The 19,874-nt window shown below is 39.4% G+C and overlaps 1 protein-coding gene across 3 annotated transcripts in view; it reads left to right on the plus strand.

The window, feature by feature from the left end:
* Window positions 1-19,874, plus strand: part of SLC25A21 (solute carrier family 25 member 21) — a 480,482-nt gene that overhangs the window by 436,628 nt on the left and 23,980 nt on the right. For all 3 annotated transcript variants that reach the window (XM_025919643.2, XM_086709897.1, XM_086709898.1), the window contains one exon: window positions 10,275-10,439. In XM_025919643.2, coding sequence (XP_025775428.1) covers window positions 10,275-10,439 — 165 coding nt within the window. The remainder of the gene's footprint in view (window positions 1-10,274; window positions 10,440-19,874) is intronic.

Here is a 19,874-nt window from a genome sequence, read left to right on the forward strand (position 1 = left end):
ATCTAGACTTCAGAGCAGTTCTGGCCAATAGAAATATAATTTAAGCCACATTTTCTAGTACCTATATTTAAAAAGATCAAAAGAAACATGACATTAATTTAATACTACACTTTATTTATTTTGATTTATTTAACTCAGTGCATCTAAAATACTGTCATTTCAACATGTGATCAGTGTAAAAATTATATGAGGTTATTTTACACTCTTTTTCATATTTGGTCTTTAAATTTCATGTGTATTTTATGCTTACAAGTACATTTCAATTTGAACTGGGGCATTTCAAGTGTTCAATAGCCACATATGGGTAGTGATTTCTTTATAGGACAGTGCAGTCCGTCATGCAAAAGAATTCATACAAACTTATAAATTATGATTACCGGGGCGCCTGGGTGGCGCAGTCGGTTAAGCGTCCGACTTCAGCCAGGTCACGATCTCGCGGTCCGTGAGTTCGAGCCCCGCGTCAGGCTCTGGGCTGATGGCTCGGAGACTGGAGCCTGTTTCTGATTCTGTGTCTCCCTCTCTCTCTGCCCCTCCCCCGTTCATGCTCTGTCTCTCTCTGTCCCAAAAATAAATAAACGTTGAAAAAAAAAATTTTTTTAAATAAATTATGATTACCTCTAGAAAGGAGGTCTAGAATAGGGGAGTGGAAGGTGAGCGTTTAAGGTAAGGGCTTTGTGTGGAATGTTTAACATGAGAATGTATTCAGCATTACCTGTGACCATTTAGTTTAAAAAGTAACACTTTCATTGTAGAAAATTTAGAAAATACAGAACAGTATAAAGAAAAGTATGTAGGGGTGCCTGGGTGGCTCAGTCGGTTGGGTGTCTGACTTCGGCTCAGGTCATGATCTCACAGCTTGTGAGTTCAAGCCCCGCGTCGGGCTCAGTGCTGACAGCTCAGAGCCTGGAGCCTACTTTGGATTCTGTGTCTCCCTCTCTTTCTGCCCCTAACCCACTCACATCCTGTCTCTGTCTCTCTCAAAAATAAATAAACGTTAAAAAAAAATTTAAAAAAAAAAAGAAAAGTATGTAATCCAAAAGAAGTGTTCTGTGGCTCTACCAGGACCAAGCCTCCCTTTAGGGAGAAGGTTCTCAGCTGATTTAGGTAGGAATGATGATTTGCTGGCTCATCTTAAGGCTCAATATTGCATAATTCAGTTTCCATTGCTTCATTGACAGTAGCAGAAACCCTCATTTTCCCCTGCTCTATAATTTCTTTAAAAATTTTAAACCTTACATACAGACTATTGAAGAACATATATAAACAGAACTGTCTAGAACAGGAAAGCAATTGGTGAACTGGCAAAGCAGGCCCAGGGTTTGAGAGAGGTGCACCCATCATGCTCTTTACCATTTCCTAACATTGTGGCCTTGAGAAAAGTTACATGCCGAATGGTAAAGTGATGGCAACCAGTCCAACCATCTGACAGAGAGGCATCTCTGTGAAGTGGCTAGAAACACAAGCTCTGGAGGGCCGTCTCGGTTACTATGTGACAAGTTCATGTTTCCCACTCTGACTATAGCCCAGTTTCCTGTTTTGTTAGAGAAGAATAATAGCAACAGCCACATTAAATGGTATAATCAGGGTTGAGATGTGTATGCAAAGCTGTCTATACAGTCTGTCATACAGTGATGATTAAATAAGTGTTAGCTGTTGTTACGTGTTTTTATGAGAACTTAAATGTGATAATATATGCAAGGATCTTAACACAGAACCTGGTACATGGTAGGCAGTCAACCAGTAACAACTATTTCAAGATGCAAGTTGATCTTATAAACGCTTAAATTTGCATAAAGACATTTATCTTGAGCTAGTACCGCAATTAATACTGGGCGGTCACAGGTGGCTCCAGTTGTGGGCACGTTAACAGCTTACTGAGCGATGGTTCGTTTTCTCCCTCAGCCCACCTTAGGCCATCCTCAGCTGCCAATAGGAATTCTTCATCAAGGCTTAAGGGCTGGCAGCCTAGTTACAGGGCCTTTTGACAAGGTCTTCAAACACAGATGCAGGTCTCCTATCATAAACAGTAGAAACCGGCTACCGGCTTGCGGTGAATAAGTAGCATATAGCAGCAGAAGTTAGAGATTGACACTAAAAACATGTGAAGGCACTTTGGAAAGAATTCCACCATGATCAAGATATTCTTCCTCTGGAATAGTTTCACAAAATTCTTGATCAAGCCTTCCTGATCATCTCACGTGGAGGTTGTGAACTAAGCTCATTTTTGGCCTTTGCGGATAATTATAACTACCAGTTGTGGTAGAACGCTCAACGGAGGGGCTGCAGGCAGAATGGCCAAATGGCTTGACAACACCTTTAAGGAGAGCAGAGCAGGCTCCTCAGAGGCTTATTTTGCAGGTAGATTAACGCTTGTTGTTCCGGCCGGTAGTATCTGTCTCTCTGCCTGCCGTTCCGCCATGCTACCCTCATGTCGTAGATACGAACCACTGCAGATTCCTACACAGTAATTGTGGATTTTCCTATTTCGTCATCCAGAGGAGGTGAGTCAACATGGTCGCTTAGAAATGAAAGTTTCCGAAGAAGTTGCTGTAGCTGAGAGAGGTTCCTGCAGCGGAAGACAGACTAGGGCAACAGTAGTCAACATTAATCTTAATGTAGTCTCAGCGTACACAGAGCAAGGCCTAGAAAGAGGTGGTGGGAAGTAGGCAGATATCCCCGTTGGTCCTGTGGGGAGGGCAGAGCTGGTAAGGGGCCAGAATGGGGGGGGGGGGCTTCTGGCTGGGGTCCAAAGGCAGCGCTGGCTGAGACAAGAGGCTGTGTTTGTTAGGTTCTTGGAGCCCCAAGTGCAATTCCCATGAGAATTGCCAGGCCTGGCAGGTGACTTGCTGGCTCCAGCTGCCTGGGTTCTCACTTCTGTGGTCTAGGCTTGGTTCTCTAGCCAGTCAAAAGTATGTTACCCATAAAATGCGCCTTCCCACTCAGTTTAGCCATAAACTATTCTAAAAATACAAAGAAACTGTGGTTCATTTGGTTCCTGATATTTCCCTCATATCCTTCCAGCTTCTGTGTAAAGTATTTCAATAGGTGTGCTTGTCTTGCCTCCCCTTTTTAAATTACCACCATATCAGTCAAAGACTATAATCCCTGCCACACTTCCTCCAATTCCAGTACCAGAATCTTGGCCAGCATCTTAAAATTCACAGTGAATAAAGAAAACCGGTCTCTAATTTAAATATGCTTGACCTTCTGTGGGGAGCAAAGTAATCACAGCTTTGTCATGCTCTGGTTTGGTTCAGTGGGTGTAAAAACATGTTCAAATAAAATCAGGATAGACCCAAATATCCCCCTGTCCTTCAAACTAAACCCAAGCAAAGTGTTGTTCTGGTTTGTAGTCTCTTTGGCTAAGGACAAGGCTTGCCTGAGGATTTCTCTATCGGAGATGGTTTGCATATCCAGTCTTGCCAGAAGTGTGACTTTACAGCTTGTTGTCCTTATAGGACCTTTCTCCTCTCTAACTGGGCGCGTCGTTTTTTAATCTATAGATTTGTAAGAACTAGAAGTCCCCTATCAGTTGTGCTTAGCCCAGTGGTGTTTGGTTGGCATGCTCTCTGCAAGCCTGGAAAATGTGAATTTCTCCCCAGGAGCAAAATCTTGTATGAATTGTTTCCCAGTTTTTCTCTCCACTTTGAAATCTACTTCAAAGTTATTATTTGGCTAACGGGTTATGTTTTCCTTCCCTTGAGGTCTATAGGATTTGCCTCTGATGTGTGGATGGGGCACAGGTTTTCCTCCTCATTTTTATCTACATTACATATGAACATAATCATTCTCACCCCCAAATATGAAACTAAGGCTTAAGTGAATTGCAAAAGCCTGTTTCCCCTCTACTTAGTCTTTAAAGATGTTCAACCCAAGAAAGGAATAATTAGTCTTCTACCTTTATGATATGATTATAACTTTAAGGCTCAAGGAACAGATAGCAAATGTGTCATTGATGGCAGAATCTTTAACAATAGGGATTTTTAAAAAATTAGTTCAGGGTTTGATTCTGGTTTTGGATAACACCACTAACTTTCTCCTGGGAGCTTAATAATCTAATAGAGACCAATTAGATCATATATGATATCACAAAGCTTAGTGATTATTTTCTCCATAGGCATTTAACAGATGTTTAAACTTAGTTGCATTATGTAGAGTCAATATAAAGTAAATAGAAGGACTGTATTTTGTGATTATCTCTTTCAAGAAAGAGGGAAGTTGAGTTAGAGAATGAGCGTGTGGCTCTGTTTACAGATAGTGTGAGAAGCCAGCTTCAAGGGCATGTCAACATTCATGATGATGTACTGAGTTAAGTTCAAATTTTTCCTGCATTACTGTGTGAAACACTGCCTGGAAACTGCTCAGTACATAAATTATTTCTTTCCAGTCTGTGATTCTTGTGGGCAGAAAAGTGAATTATGTATATGAATCCATTCCTATAGTTATCTTTCAACAATACCTAAGGCAGCAGCCAAGTTGTCTCTCTATTATCATTTACAGAAAATAGACTTCAGTCTTCCATTCAGCCGTGCCAGGAACTCTAGATTTTTGCTTTCAGAATTGAGACTTTGAAGTAATGATAATAGCTACCATTTACAGAACATCTACTATATGCCAGATACTGTGTAAGATGCCTTACATGTTTTTTCCTTTATTTGATTTTTTGAACTTATATGATTTTGTAAATGGTAAAAGTATTACATTGGTTCTTTCCTACAAATCAAGTAATACAAACCTACAAAAAGAAAAATTAGGGGCATCTGGGTGACTCAGTTGGTTAAGTGTCCAACTCTTGATTTTGGCTCAGGTCATGATCTCACAGTTTGTGGGTTTGAGCCCTGCATCGGACTCTGTGCTGACAGCATGGAGCATGCTTGGGATTCTGTCTCCCTCTCTCTCTCTGCCCCTTCCCTTCCCTTCCCTTCCCTTCCCTTCCCTTCCCTTCCCACCCTACCCACACACACACACACATTCTCCCTCTCAAAAATAAACATTTAAGAAAGAAAAAATAGTTTGTAATTTCCACCAGCACTCCCCTCCAACCCCAGTGCTTTGGTAACTGCTGTTCATTCTGCCACTTTTTTCTAATGCCCACACATATACACATTCTTGGTATTTCAAATTCTCCCATTACCTCTATAAGGTCGGTGGCTTTATCTCTATTGTATAGATAGGGAAAATAAAGCCTAATGAAATCAGTAGCTCGAAGGAACTGAACAATAGCATAGAGATCTCTTTCTAGTCAACCACACTGCTTTTATTGGGATAAAGAAATGCGGGTAATTATTGAAACTTAAGGGAAAGTCTAAAGTGTTTCTGGAACCATGAAAAAACAAAGACTCCTTCTGTGTTGCCAGTCATTGAGTGGTCACCACTGTGGCCACAGCACAGTCACCTTCTTTCCTGCTCTGCCAGCAGTGCAGTGTCAAGGCACAGTGTTAGCATCTCATCACCTGGAAAGCCCTGTGTTCCTCCAGGAGTGGTTATTGGGTAGCAAGTTGGTATTGATGTAGTTTTGTGGCTTAGCATCTGGGAAAGTTTGTTTATGGCAAATTGTTATCCCCTCACAGATGATTTAAAAAATAGACCCATTCATCAAACATAAACTCTAGGTATAAACTATAATTATATTCTGAGTGTTTTTTTGTCCATAATCTTGCTCTATTAAAATAAACTATAATGATGAATTAGTGAAGTATCTCAGCTAAAGAAATGTGTAAATGTGGAATTTTAACCCAATTCATATTCTTTCACTTATATTTTGTTCTCAAAAAACAGGGAGGGATTTTTTTTCTTTTTTCTTTTCAAATGTATCAAAATGCTTTGAGACTTTATTTGACCAATGAAAAACATAAGTGATCTTCTATCTCCTGAAGAACCAGGGTATTCTCCTACCTAAAAGCAGCAACTGAGTCTCTTCTTTTTTTAACAAAGCAGTATTTTTCTGAAGGGCCAGATATGGACACTCACTCCATTGTGTAAAGGCCTCATCCGGTTTGCTTTCCAGCCATGTGATGAAATTCAATGCAACGCCCTATTCCATTGGCTCTAAAATACAGCAAAATTCACCTTGCCCTAGGAAGCAGGTAAAGGAACGCATGTGGAGCGTGCTAACTTTTGACATGATGTGCCTAGAGCTCTTCTCTGGCTTTAGGGATGGAGGAAATTCATTGACACACACCCCACGTCTATACCTATTGGCCGTACTCTGAGAGCTATTTACCCAGAGAACAATGCCTTCTGCCCTCGCTTCAGTCTGTGATCTCACAAGCTAGTCAGAGCCAGCTGTGGGCAGTAGTTAGGTGGAAGAACTCCAGAAAAAATAGCTCAGGCTGCCATAAGTCATCTCAGTGATTTGTTGGTAATACTGGACTCTCAGTGAGTAAGGAATGTGTCCCGGAGTGATGCCTGGGAGTATTGTGTAGGCGAAGAAACTTCTCTTTAATTAAGCCTCTTAAGGACTTTTGAAACAGAAATTTGATTCCATATTTCATAACCATTGTGGAATATTCTCATGGGCAGATATAAAAAATTATCAGCGTATCTCTCCAAGTAAGAGAAAATCAAAGCAAAAGTAACTTGTTTCTAGAATATGAACAAAAAGTACTGCACTAGACATTTAGCACAGCACGTGGCACCCACTAGGCACACAATAGGAATTTGTTGAATAAATGAATGCATGAAAGAACAGAGTTCCCAGAATTAGCAGTTGACAATAGCTGAAGTGAAACTGAAAGACTTTGAGTTACGTCAGAGGGAAATATTCTGACAGGTATCAGTGACCTGAAGATTTCTACAAAGCAGTGTGGAGAGCAGTGTGATATCACAGTATTAGCTACCTTCCTATCCACTTATTCTTCCCTGCTTGCGTTCTGGTGCAGTCAGTGAAAAGTACTTCTAGGAAGTTTATAATGCAATTTGGCCCACAACTGGTAACTAAATATGAAAATTGCAGTGAATCTAAATGTTGGAAGGAACTGAGCCTGGCGGGTGACCTGCTGTGTTGGATAGTATTGGAATCATTTGGCTGATGATGCCAATCAGTCACCATTTTGTTTTGAAATGGAAGCCCAGTAATCAAATACGTTTAGTAAAATTCCTTGTGTTTACAGAGATCTAGTCAAAATGATTCTGTATTTTCCTATTTAAGCATCCCAGTGGAAGTCATGTTTTGCCTTTCTAATTAAATATTTGCTTACGTGTGTGATACAATGTTGCTGAATGAAGCAAAAAGCACACTCCTACTTTTTATGGGAACAATCCTTAGTTTCCTCACCTGCAAAATAAGGAAAATATTACCCGCTCCTCACATTACAAGGTTGAGAAAAGCAATCAGATATGTTAGGATGGCAAAACCAAGTATGGACTTGGAGTCTGAGAGGCTTTAGTTGAGCACTGGCACTATGTCTGTGATCTTGAGCAAGTAACTCAACCTTAGTTTCCCCATCAGTCAAATGGGAATAATGGTAATACCTATCTCACACACTTGTTGAGAGGATTAAATAACGTGATATATGTAAAGTGCCAAATATCTATGTTAGTGGTTAACATCGATGAGCACTTACTGTGTTCCAGGTACGTGGTAACACACATGAATATGCTCTCCAGGCTGTAGGCTGTGGCGGGTGGAGGCACAGCTGGTGACTTTTTCATTCCCAACCTTTGCTCCCATGTGACCTTGCTTCTGTAGCCCACAGACTTACCCAGTGGAGAATTCTTACCAATGATGTTAACTTTGAAGGATAGGGAAGAGGCCATTTTATAGGATCCACTGCTCTAGAGAGGAAAGTCCCTGGGGTGAGCAAGATCCCTGGACAAGATCTCCAGCCCAAAGGCTAGATTTTGTTAGGCCTCAGAGGAAGTAGACCTTTTCCTATTGCAGTCTGGATGCATTTCCTGTGACAAATCACAAGGGTCCAGGGCTCTGGGAAAAGGAAAGGACAGCCAGAAGGAAGGAAAAGGACGAGGCTAGTTAGGCATGCCCTTCTTCTCCCTCAAATCAGCCTCTGTTTTTTTTAATATCATTGCCTCCAGCCAACAAAGAAATTACCTGTTGTTTCATTATTAGAACTATTTTTATTGACAGCATAATTACCATTATTAACAGCTAATATGTAGTGAATGCTTATATAGGAAAAATGCATTGACTTATTTATTGTCATCACAGCAATGCGATGAGAAAGATTCTCTTCTATGATTCTATCATTATTCTTATTTTACAGATGAGTAAAGTGAGGATAAAAGCAGATAAAATCCTTGCCCAAGCTAGCAAGTGGAATTGCTGAGACTCAAACCTGGAGCTTCTAGCTCCAACCCATTATTTCTATCTACTGTGCTGTTCCCTGATTTACCTAATGATTCACAACTAGAGTTCAGACGCAACCAGGCACTTAAGTTCAAAATGTGCCCCCTGGCTGCCTTCCCCAGAGCAGGAGAGCAGAGCTTAGGTGGTTTGCCCAGCATTTCCAGAGTCTTTCCAACAGAAATGAATTTCTGCTCAACTTGTCCTCAAGTCTGTTTTGAAAACCAAAATAAATAATTTGTGTTGATAGACAGTGTGCCAGAACACGAATAAAAAAAAGTCCCATTTTGTAGGACAGAGAGTGAACTTTAACCTTCTGAGAATTTTTGGTTTTCCTATATGAAATGTTTGCTTATTATTTTTAAGATGCTTTCTCATGTGTTTTTTTTCATGTTGCAAAAAAGGGTTTCCTTAAGCTTAATACAATTTATTGTACAAAATGAAAAGATGAAGTCGAGTGTAGTATTGTAGTTAGGAGTTCTTAAAACATCAGCAAAACCTACAGGATTTACTATATAAACAGGCTCAATTAAGTATCTCATGCTAATTACATAGCTATAAATACAAGGTGGATGAAAAGCCTTGATTGGGTTTGTTCTTCTCTGTTCTGATACAACCTTAATTGCACATGATAAGAAAACACTTAGAAAGCACATCAGACTGCCATGAGCACTCCAGCGACCTGCTCCAGGTTATGCACGTTGGAGAAAAAAAAACAAATGTCACATCAGTGCTTGCCTCATGGGGGAAAAAAATTAAATACTGAACATTTCCCCCTCTTTACTATTCATTCAAAATATAACAAGGAGCGGGGTGCCTGGGTGGCTCAGTCGGTTGAGTGTCCAACTTCAGCTCAGGTCATGATCTCACAGCTAGTGACTTTGAGCCCTGTGTCGGGCTCTGTGCTGACAGCTTGGAGCCTGGAGCCTGCTTTGGATTCTGTGTCTCCCTCTCTCTCTGCCCCTCCCCTGCTCATGCTCTGTCTCTCTCTCTCTCTCTCTGTCAAAAATAAACATTAAAATATATATATATATGTATATGTATATATATATGTGTATGTATGTATATATATATATATATATATATATATATATATATATATATATATATATATATATATGGAGAGATACCCTTTGTACTGTACCTCCAAAAGGAAGCAATCATTCAACTTTTTAAAAAAAACCCACATGAACTGTTATTGTATTGTAATGAATTATAAACCTCAGGGCAAGCTACAGTGAGCTCTGTAGCATGTTCCAAAAGTACCAATAGACTGGAGTTCAGCAATCAGGGTATTTTAGGGTCGGGTAATCTATCGGAAGAGTGGAAGGAAGTAAATTAAAGGTAACCCACTACTCCCAGCACCACTGACTCATCATTTATCACAGTGAGTGATACACACTGATTGCGCACCCTCTTGAAGAAGTCTACAAACAACTGCAATTTATCCATGCCCGATTTCTAACCTGGTGCCACTTTAAACTATTGAGCCAATGGAGTCAAGATTAATTGTAACATTCACTTTAGAAAAACATAATTAGAAAAGTAAATATGCTGGATTCAAGAACCAAATATAAATTCCTTTTGGATTATGCACAGTTACGGATTACCAGTTTATCTGTATGGCTAATCCCCTCCATTACTTTGGATAATCCAGAATTGGATACAGCTATTTACATGTAGGTAGTGATGATAGGTATTACATGACCTTAGTTTCACTAATTCCAACAAAGATGTGGGTTTTTTGTTTTTGGTTTTTGCCAGAAATCTTCCCTTTCAGACCTGTATGCATGCAATTTTGTTTACTTTTTGGGCTTCCTAATTTTAAAAGCATGGATCTAGGCATGATTATGCATGTTGGAGACAAAAATCGTCCCTAATAGTTTTGGCTTGAAGGGAAGCTAAAATGGTAATTTACTCTATTTCACGGTCTCAAAGATGATCTTTCTGGCTTTCCTCCTCTCTCCTACAGCAACCATCCACTATGAGTTATGCAAGACACATCATTAAGAAGGAAGGCTTGGGACTCCAGGGCCTCAACAAAGGATTTACAGCAACTTTGGGACGTCATGGGGTTTTCAACATGGTTTATTTTGGCTTCTACTACAATGTCAAAAACATTGTTCCTGTCAATAAGGTAACTATTTAATAGATTAAAATCTTGGAGAAAAATGTCATCAATGATGACAGCTACATTTGTAGAGTGTTCGTCATGTCCTAGTCACTGTGCTAAACACTTACATCTAATTTGATCCTCGCAGTAGCCTTATTCCTGGGCTGTTGTTATTCTTATTTAGGAATTGGAAACTGAGGCTTAGAAAACTCAGGGCGCCTGGATGGCTCAGTTGGTTGGGCGACCGCAGCTCAGGTCATGATCTCAGGTCATGGGCTTGTGAGTTCAAGCCCATGTCGGGCTCTGTGCTGACAGCTCAGAGCCTGGAGCCTGCTTTAGATTCTGTGTCTTCCTTGCTCTCTGCCCCTCCCCCACTCACGTACTGTCTCTCTCTCAAAAATAAACATTCAAAAAATTTTTAAAAAAGAAAAAGAAAAATCAAGTAAATTGTTAAGTAGTTAATAGCCAAGTAGAGACTTGAAACCAATTCTGACACCACAATTGTTCTTGAAGTATGCACCATTACATCTGAATGCTTCCCATTTATCACAAATGGGAACTTCTAGAAACTGTGTTATCATGTAATTTTTATCTCAGAAGCGTAACCTTCTCAAGAAAGTTGAAATTTTCATATTCTACATAAATTTTGAGCTCTGGGGAAAAATTATCAGCCTAAAATTTAAATTTTACGTAGATATTCATTTTTAAATTCACCTACGTTAATTAGGGTAAGCAGTAAACCAACTCTTTAAGGATCATTCACTTTCATGCAAAATAAAAATAATTATATATGTATATATATATTTAATGATATATTTAATAAATATATGTTATATATATATTATATATATATTTAATGATAATTTACAGATGCTAGCAGCCTTTTAACTTCTACAAGATGAAAGTAGCACATGATGTGCTTTAAACCTAGCATCTTTTCAGCCATTACAGCACAATTTTCCCCCACCATTATATTGCTTGCCTTCATCAAAGATTGCAATCCTGGAAGCACCCGCTGGGGACACATTTTTCACATGCAGAAAATTTCCCACAGGGGTTCACTTTTTTATTTTGCTTAGTACAAAGTACAGATGGACTTTTATAAATCATAAAAATATTTCTAATGTTGCTACCACTAGACTCTTTAGTAAAGTTGATTATACCTACCTTTGCCCAGCTATTGCCCATATTCTAGGACAAGACTTAAGTAGCAGCTGAATCCAGGGGATGTTCCACATTAACCATCCGTTGGTATTACCTCTTTCACTAGCCAAAGTTGTTAACCACATTTTATTGTATTTGGAAATCTTATTTATTTATTTATTTATGTATGTATGTATGTATGTATGTATGTATGTATGTATGTATGTATGTATGTATTTATGTATTTAGACGTTTTTCAGTGTTTATTTATTTTTGAGAGAGAAACACACACAGAGCATGAGCAGAGGAGGAACAGAGAGAGAGGGAGACAGAATCCAAAACGGACTCCAGGCTCTGAGCTATCAGCACAGAGCCTGACACAGGGCTTGAACCCATGCACCACGAGATCATGACCTGAGTTCCAAAGTCAGACGCTTAACCAACTGAGCCACCCAGGCACCCCTGGAAACCTCATTTGTTGAGTAGAAGCTTATGTTTTGTTGGCCTGAAGTCTGTGATTGACCACAGTATATAAACACCCTTCCCCCATTGATTGACAATTCTGACTCCAGTGGTCCTCAGAGTCCTCCTTCTGTGAAGAAATCCAGAAATAGAATGCAATAAATACTTTGGTCTTGAATGATAGAAGAGAGTTCAACTCTTAATACATTGAGGTTCTTTTTAGCAGGAATGGACTAAACAACTTGTGGTTCCTTGGACAAAATGAAAATATAGGACCCTTGTTCAAAAATTATTAAGAATTTCAAGACCAAATAGTAAGGCAGTGAAACCAAGCTCTTCTATGTGTAGGCCCTGGGTAACTGTAACTATGTGTAGACTCTGAGATGAGTAATCCATACAACATGGGAGACATGTCCATCTCTCCAGCTATCCAAAGGCTTGAAACAGATAGAAATCACACACAACGAAATAAATTATATGATTATTATATATTTTATTACACATATTTGGGCATGTATTTTAATTCATAGAGTATTGTAAAATGAATTTGGTTATATTTAAGAAAGAATTCACGAAGATTTATATGTGGTCATATCTTAATGCTTTAAAATCCACAAGTGTGAATGTCACTCTACAATTAATGCACTTATGTTATTAAATATTATGCATTTTATAAACACAGAACAAATACTCATTATTTAAAAATACAGCATGGTATCTTGAAACTATGGAAAGCACTCATTTGTCTTGCCAGTTTGCAGCAGTCAGATCATACCGGCTCTTATAGGCCACACTAGGGATTCTTCCCTTTATCTGAAGAGCATTAGGAAGCCAACCAAAGATTTTAAGTAGAGGAATTACCGAATCACGGTGGCTACCAAGTGGAGAATGCATGGAGTGGAGGTGGTGAGGGAAGTGCAGGGTATAACATGAAAATGATTTCAAAGTGAGATGCTGGGGCCTTGGGCTGTGTTGTTCATGGTGGAGACAAGGAGAAATGGACATTTTTGAGACATCTTCAGAAGGCAAAATCTAATGGAGTCCATGTATGCATGTTGAGAAAAGGGGTGGTGGATAGAGATGAAGCCTAAGTTTTTGGCTTAAGCAACTGAAAGGATGATGGTGCCATTTACTGAGAAAGAAAACCACTGAAAGAGAAGCAAGTTAATGGGAGAATATCATGGGCTCAGCCTGGAAACTGAATTTAACTACCCTCAGAACGAAAGTGCAGATGTTGAGTCGGAGATTGGATGTGGGTCCTGGAGATGCAGAGGGGAGATCTGAGTTGGAGATACACACATTGGAGTCGTCATAAACCTGGGCAAGTGTCCCTTTACTGGGTGAAAGATCTTGAGCCAATCACCTTGCTGCTCTGAGCTTCAGGTTTTTTATTTGTGTGTGTGTGTGTGTGTGTGTGTGTGTGTGTGTGTGTGTGTGTGTATTTTATTGTGTATTGAAAAGCTAAGATGGTTCTTTCTACCCGACATTATTTGATGATTAAGATAAGTGATATGTGAAGTTGTTTGTGAATTTTAAGGAGCCATGGAAATGTTAGGTGTGGTGGTGCTGATGACAGCAATCAGGGAAGGAGAGAGGTGGTGAAGCGGGTGGTGGAAACAGCACGTAGAACCCCATGAAGAATGTTTCCCCAGGACTGTTCCTTTTTCATTTAAATGAACACTGTGGTCTTTTCTTGTCTAGAACAAAGTCATTGATTTTATGTGTTCTGTAATCTAAGCCTGATTCAAAACTGGAAAACCAGTATTCTTTAAATTTAAACCATAATAAATCAATCCTTTGTGAAGGGGAAGGTATGATAATCATTAAAACATGTTGAAGAACGTCATCAAGTTGTTAACCATGAGGAGGAGGTGGTGTTCCTTGAAGGCTTTATTCCATCTTTGCTGTGGGCTGTCTCTAGCCATACACTTTGGATGATTTGTTTACAGGATTATTATTTCAGTTGCCTTACCCAGCAATTGGTCATTCTGTTGTTCCGAGGGAATTTGAGATTTCACCAATCCTGACTGGCATGAAATAATTTGAGATTTTTTTAATGTATTTTTTTAAATCCATAAATTGTCTTACAGCGTTTTCCATTTTCACAGTATTTTATTTTAAAAGAAACTGTTTATAATGATCTCTGGGGAGTGGAAACGAGAAGTCGTATGGGTGTGTGTGATAGAGAGAAAGCAGCAGTAAAGGGAAGTACTTTTTTCTGTATACCATTCTGAGCTGTTGAAAGCATCTGCAATAAGCATGTATTAATTTTATAATAAAAAACAAATCAGTGAAAAGTTCAATAGAGTCTCATGAAATAGAATAGCTAGTTAGCTTCTTCACATTTTATTCAACTCTAAGGCTGTGTGTAGAGGTAAAATAAGATCTTTAAACAGTGAGCCTAGAGGACTCAGGTCACATATCCACCCCTGAAGTTTTTAACCCTTCAGACTGGTGACCTCTATTAGATTTATTTTTCAAGTTATCACAGATAACTGTCATTTTCAGATAAGAAAACCACATGAGAAGTTATGGCCCAGGGCAGAAAGTTACTGAAGTAATTTATCTGAGGTTATACAGCAAGGGGGAGGGAGAGAACCAGAGACCGGAACTCTTTCCACTATACCATGCAATGCTTTAAGTCTACTTTTTTTTAAAAAAACACTTATTTATTTTGGGGAGAGCACAACCAGGGGAGGGGCAGAGAGAGGGGGACAGAGGACCCAAAGCGGGCTCAACAGTGACTGCCTGATAGCAGTGAGCCCGATGTGGGGCTGGAACTCACGAACCACAAGATCATGACCTGAGCCGAAGTCAGACGCTCAACTGACTGAGCCACTCAGGTGCCCCATCTCTACCTTTTACCTTGTATTTTGTCATACATAAATTACAAGTTACAAATGATCACTGAAATTTAAATATGTGAAAGAGCTAGAATATCCAGGTAATATAACCAAATTCCTCTTCTGTCTCATTCAGTCCTGTAACTTGGTCCTCCCTTTTTATATCCTTAGTCTGTAATCTATAGAAACAAAGAATTATATAAGTCACAGCCTTGGAACAACTGGGCATTCGCAGTTTGAAAATGGTGCCCTAGGTTATAATATTTTAGATTTATTTTTAGGATCTAACTGTTCCTATGGTGGGTAAGAATACACAATAGAGAAAAGACTTCTTTGGATATTAACTGACCATGGAATTCATTTAATGGAGGCATTCATTTACATCTTGCAGTAAATGGAATGGAATGTCAGTATAAAAAATTATCCCTTCTCTCCAGAAAGAGGCATCACTTCTCAAAGTAAAGCCCACTGGAAGCAGGTATTGATTAACTTAAATGCTGACATCTTTTTCAAATATCCATGGGAGTAAGCTTTCATTGCAAAAATAATTTCTTTCATCCCTACTGCAAGGTGGGGATGTTCAAGCATATTATTTGTGATGTTGACACAGAAATGAGAATCCTAAGATTAAAATATTATATCTCTTTAATAACTGTCCTCTAGTTTCATATTTACTGCTTTTCGAATGTTTCCATAAGTAAAATAATAATAATAATAGCGGAAATCACTGTCGAAAGCTCGTGGCTGTCAACAGTATTAAAATGTGCTTTCAGTTTGCATCCTAATTAAGCATGTTTGCAAGTTATTTTGCCAAAAACAATAGACCTTTTGTGTTGAATTTTGCCATGATATAAATTACATGTGTGGGTTAGAAATATTCTGGGAGAGAACAATTTTTCATATGTTCAATTTTTCTTACTTAATAAACCATTTAGACCTGTCCCTATGGTCATTTTACTACAGACAGCATTAAGTCAAACATATTTTATTTTCTCTTAAAGTAATATTTATAAAAGATTGCCTTTTGGAAATGCAAATGTTTTTCTTTTTCTTTTGATTTTTAATGTTTTCTTTGTTTTGTAAATTCTGTAGAAAGTCTGAGGGTGGTGCCAGACGCACCTCAGTTTATCAGAAGAAATGTGGAAATGTGTTAGTTTCGTGATTTAAAGCCATATCCTTCCCTAAGGTGTGCGCTAAGCTGAATGAAAAATGCACCTTTGGGTTCAAGTGGAGAGCTTAGACAGAGCTGTTTGTATTTTGGAAAGAAGAATCTCAGTAGAATTAGATCATAGTAGGATTTAATTTATGGCCATTTATTTTTCTGATTCTCTCTTACTCCATCATTAGTCTTACCAATCATCCGGTAATGGGAAGGGCAAGAGCATTAAAGTTTCATTAAGAACAACTCTCCTTTCTGGTAACCACTGGGGTAAAACTACAAGTATATGTTATCTATAAAATTCCAGGATATGTGACAAGATTCTGTGGTAAAAAGCAGTATCTTTCATTGGCAGTTTTCACAGACTCCCTGGGGTATGTGTGCTGGGGAGAAGGAAGACGTGGGGGAGGGCAGAGAGAAGGGGGCAAGGATTCAGACACTTTCTTAAATAAACTTTAAGTCAAAAATTTCCAGGCAGGCACCACCCAAGTGGATGGAAATGTGGTACAAGTAGCTTTAGGTTCTCAGTGGGTTCCTTCTGTTCATTCATTCCAAGAACGTTCATGGCACACATGTGATGTCCCGGGCGCCATCTTGTGTCAGCGCTGCCACTGCCTTAGTAGGCTTCGCAGTCTATGAGAGGAGACCGATAATAAAGTTGTCATGGCACATGGAACTGGATAGTGATAGTCATGATGAGTGCCATGGAAGGCAACTATTAAGCTGTGGGAATTTAGAAACCGGGATCCCAATCTAGACCAATGGCAGGGCAGGGCAAGGAGATAGGAAAGGCCTTCCTTCAAAAACGATGTTTAGGCTGAGGCTCAAGGGTGAGGATTGGCCAAGATGAAGAGGATGAGCAGAGACTAGATATTTAGTCAGAGAGAAGAGGATATGTGACTGCCCTGAAGCAAAAAGAGGCTTGGGGAACCAGGGATAAGACGAAGAATGAGGATAAGCTGGTATATGGTGAACCCGAGGGGAATGGAGGCCATGCAGGCTGCAGAGGGTATCTGGCCCACAATGTTTTAGGTATGTAGAAGTCACTTGACTCCTCTTACATGATTTAACTCAGGGTATATGTCGAACAAACGTATTACATAAGTAGAACTAAATGGGCATGGGAAAGCGTCATTTATAGAAGCAGTCCAGAAGTAGAATCTCATGAAATAAAGTTGGTTCCAAGCCTTCTTCTTGATCATATGCCTACCTCCATATCAAAGCATCTCAGTGTGTCCTTTCTCTGACCTCTCAACCTTTTAGAATTTTGTTTTGGAAACCTGGTTTGTTAGTTTTCCTTGGGGTCAGCACCTTTATTGAGGTAAGGAATAAACAGAGCACACCAAAATGGAAAAATCTTACTGAGTTCCCAAGGAAATATATTAATATTTTCCTGCATTTCATACGATAATACTCAGCGATACAATTGACTCTTAGACTGTATTACCCACCCATGTAAATATTTAAAGAGAGGTATTTAAGGAGAGGGTGTGTGTGTGTGTGTGTGTGTGTGTGTGTAGGTATATATATACATGTGTATGAAATAATCAAGTGATAACTGTTATGCTTAAACCCTAACCCATTTTGACATTGTATGTGTTTTATAATTTGAACTAAGTGGGTAAGACATTTAAAATTATTTTACATTTCACAACACTTTAAGGAAGAGCTAGCTCGGGGAAAAAAGGAATTTTCATGGCTATTTTCTGAATGGCTACATTTAGATGCTGAGCTTTTAACAAGACTTTGATTTCATTCCAAAGCCCAGAGCCCTGCAAGGATAGGATCTTGGGAATACTCTACATTCCTTAAAGAATGCTTATCAATTAAACCATCTCTTTTTAGTTAGTGACCTTCTGTGGAGTGAGGAGCTAGCATTTCCCCCAAATTATCTCACATAAAGAGAAAACAAACACTGTAATAGATTCTTCTGATAGCTGTGAAGTGGAAACAACTGTATTTTTTAATTAAGCTTTAATAGCAGGTATTTTCATTTCAGGGCAAAACAGCATGATACATGACATCAGGGCAAACAATGCTTTTGTCAAAGTTTATAAACAAAACAACAGAAGAGAGCCAACATTAGAGAAGATAAAAGATAGACTGCAAGCTGACTTGACTCTGAGTTGACTTGGTCCCACTGAAACTAACAATAACTAAAATGCAAATTTCTTCATAAAAAAAAAGATAAAAAGCAGTTTGTTCTCACTCAGGCTGCCTCCTTGTTCAGTTACTAGGAGGCAACTACCGATTTCAGCTCCCCACATTATTTTCATGATGACCATTGCCAGCTGCGGGGCAGGCAGCGCTGAGCCACTGTTATTTGCCTTGCAGTTGCTACCAGGTGTTTAACCAGTGTGCCTCTGTACCGCCTTTGTAATTTGCTTCTGAGACCTTAGTTCTTTGCGTATGACGTCTGTAGGGAGGAGAAAGAAAACATTTATTAAACACCGAAGATGTGGCAGGCCTGGTGTAGATACAAAATGAATATGACATAGCACAGTCCTTTCATTTGAGAGGCTTTGCAGGACTGTTCCCAGAAAACGTCAGAGTTTGGTGCCCATCTCTGCTAAATCCGCCAAAGATTGAACCCAGGCCATCTGACATGAGAGTCCATACTTGTAATTGTTGTACCCAACTTCTTCAAAGGTATGGATAGGTGAGCCTTTGAGTTTCTTCTTCTTTGGAAGACACCCACATTTCCTCAGCTCCTCGTCAAGTGACATGAGTTTTGGTCCTCTCTATGGTCTGTGTCCCCCACTATGGATGCATCAGATTTGTCAATGTCAGTGTCAAAACTGAACATAATACTACAGTTGTCAGAGGATCAGTTCAGAGCACAGTAGTCTCAACCCTTCCTGTGATCTGAACACATGTTGTTTTTTTGTTTTTTGTTGGTTTTTTTTTTTTTTTTTTTTTTTTTCATTTAAATTCAAGGTAGTTAGGGGCGCCTGGGTGGCTCAGTTGGTTAAGAGTCTGACTTTGGCTCAGGTCGTGATCTCATGGTTTGTGAGTTTGAGCCCCATGTTGGGCTCTGTGCTGACAGCTCAGAGCCTGGAGCCTGCTTCAGGTTCTGTGTCTCCCTTTTCTCTATTTGCCACTTCCCTGCCGGCACTCTGTCTCTCTCTCTCTCTCAAAAATAAACAAACATTAAAAAAAAATAAATTGAAGCTAGTTAACATACAGTGTAGTCTTGGCTTCAGGAGTAGAACCCAGTGATTCATCTCTTACATATGACACCCAGTGCTCATCCCAAGAAGTGCCCTCCTTAATACCCCTCAGCCCTTTAGCCCCTCCAGCAACCCTCAGTTTGTTCCCTGTATTTAAGAGCCCTTATGGTTTGCCTCCCTCTCTGTTTTTCCTCTTATTTTGCCTTCCCTTCCCCTATCTTCATCTGTTGTGTTTCTCATATTCCACATATGAGTGAAATCATATGAAAGCTGTCTTTCTCTGACTTATTTTGCCTAGCATAATACACTCTAGTTCTATCCACGTTGTTGCAAATGGGAAGATTTCATTCTTTTTCATCACTGAGTAGTGATGTGTGTGTGTGTGTGCACACGTGTGGGTGTGTACCACATCTTCTTAATGCAGCCAAAGATTGTACAGAAATAAATTCTTGAGAAATTTTTGTTGGGGTGGAAGGGACAGAGAGTGGGTGTTGGTTTTACATCAAGATGTTGATATGTATAAAACTATGGTCAGTTAAAATCCCCAGAGTATGTGAACTGCAGTCAAGTCAAGTCTCCCCTTGAACTTGTACAGTTTGTATTCACTGTGCTTAAAAGTAATCCTGTGGGTTCAGTCCAGTGCTTGTGATGATAAATTTTAATATTGAGGGCCTCATCTGTC

Source organism: Puma concolor, chromosome B3 (assembly GCF_028749965.1).
Source record: "Puma concolor isolate L17-30 chromosome B3, mPumCon1.1.hap2, whole genome shotgun sequence".
Classification (NCBI taxonomy): domain Eukaryota; kingdom Metazoa; phylum Chordata; class Mammalia; order Carnivora; family Felidae; genus Puma; species Puma concolor.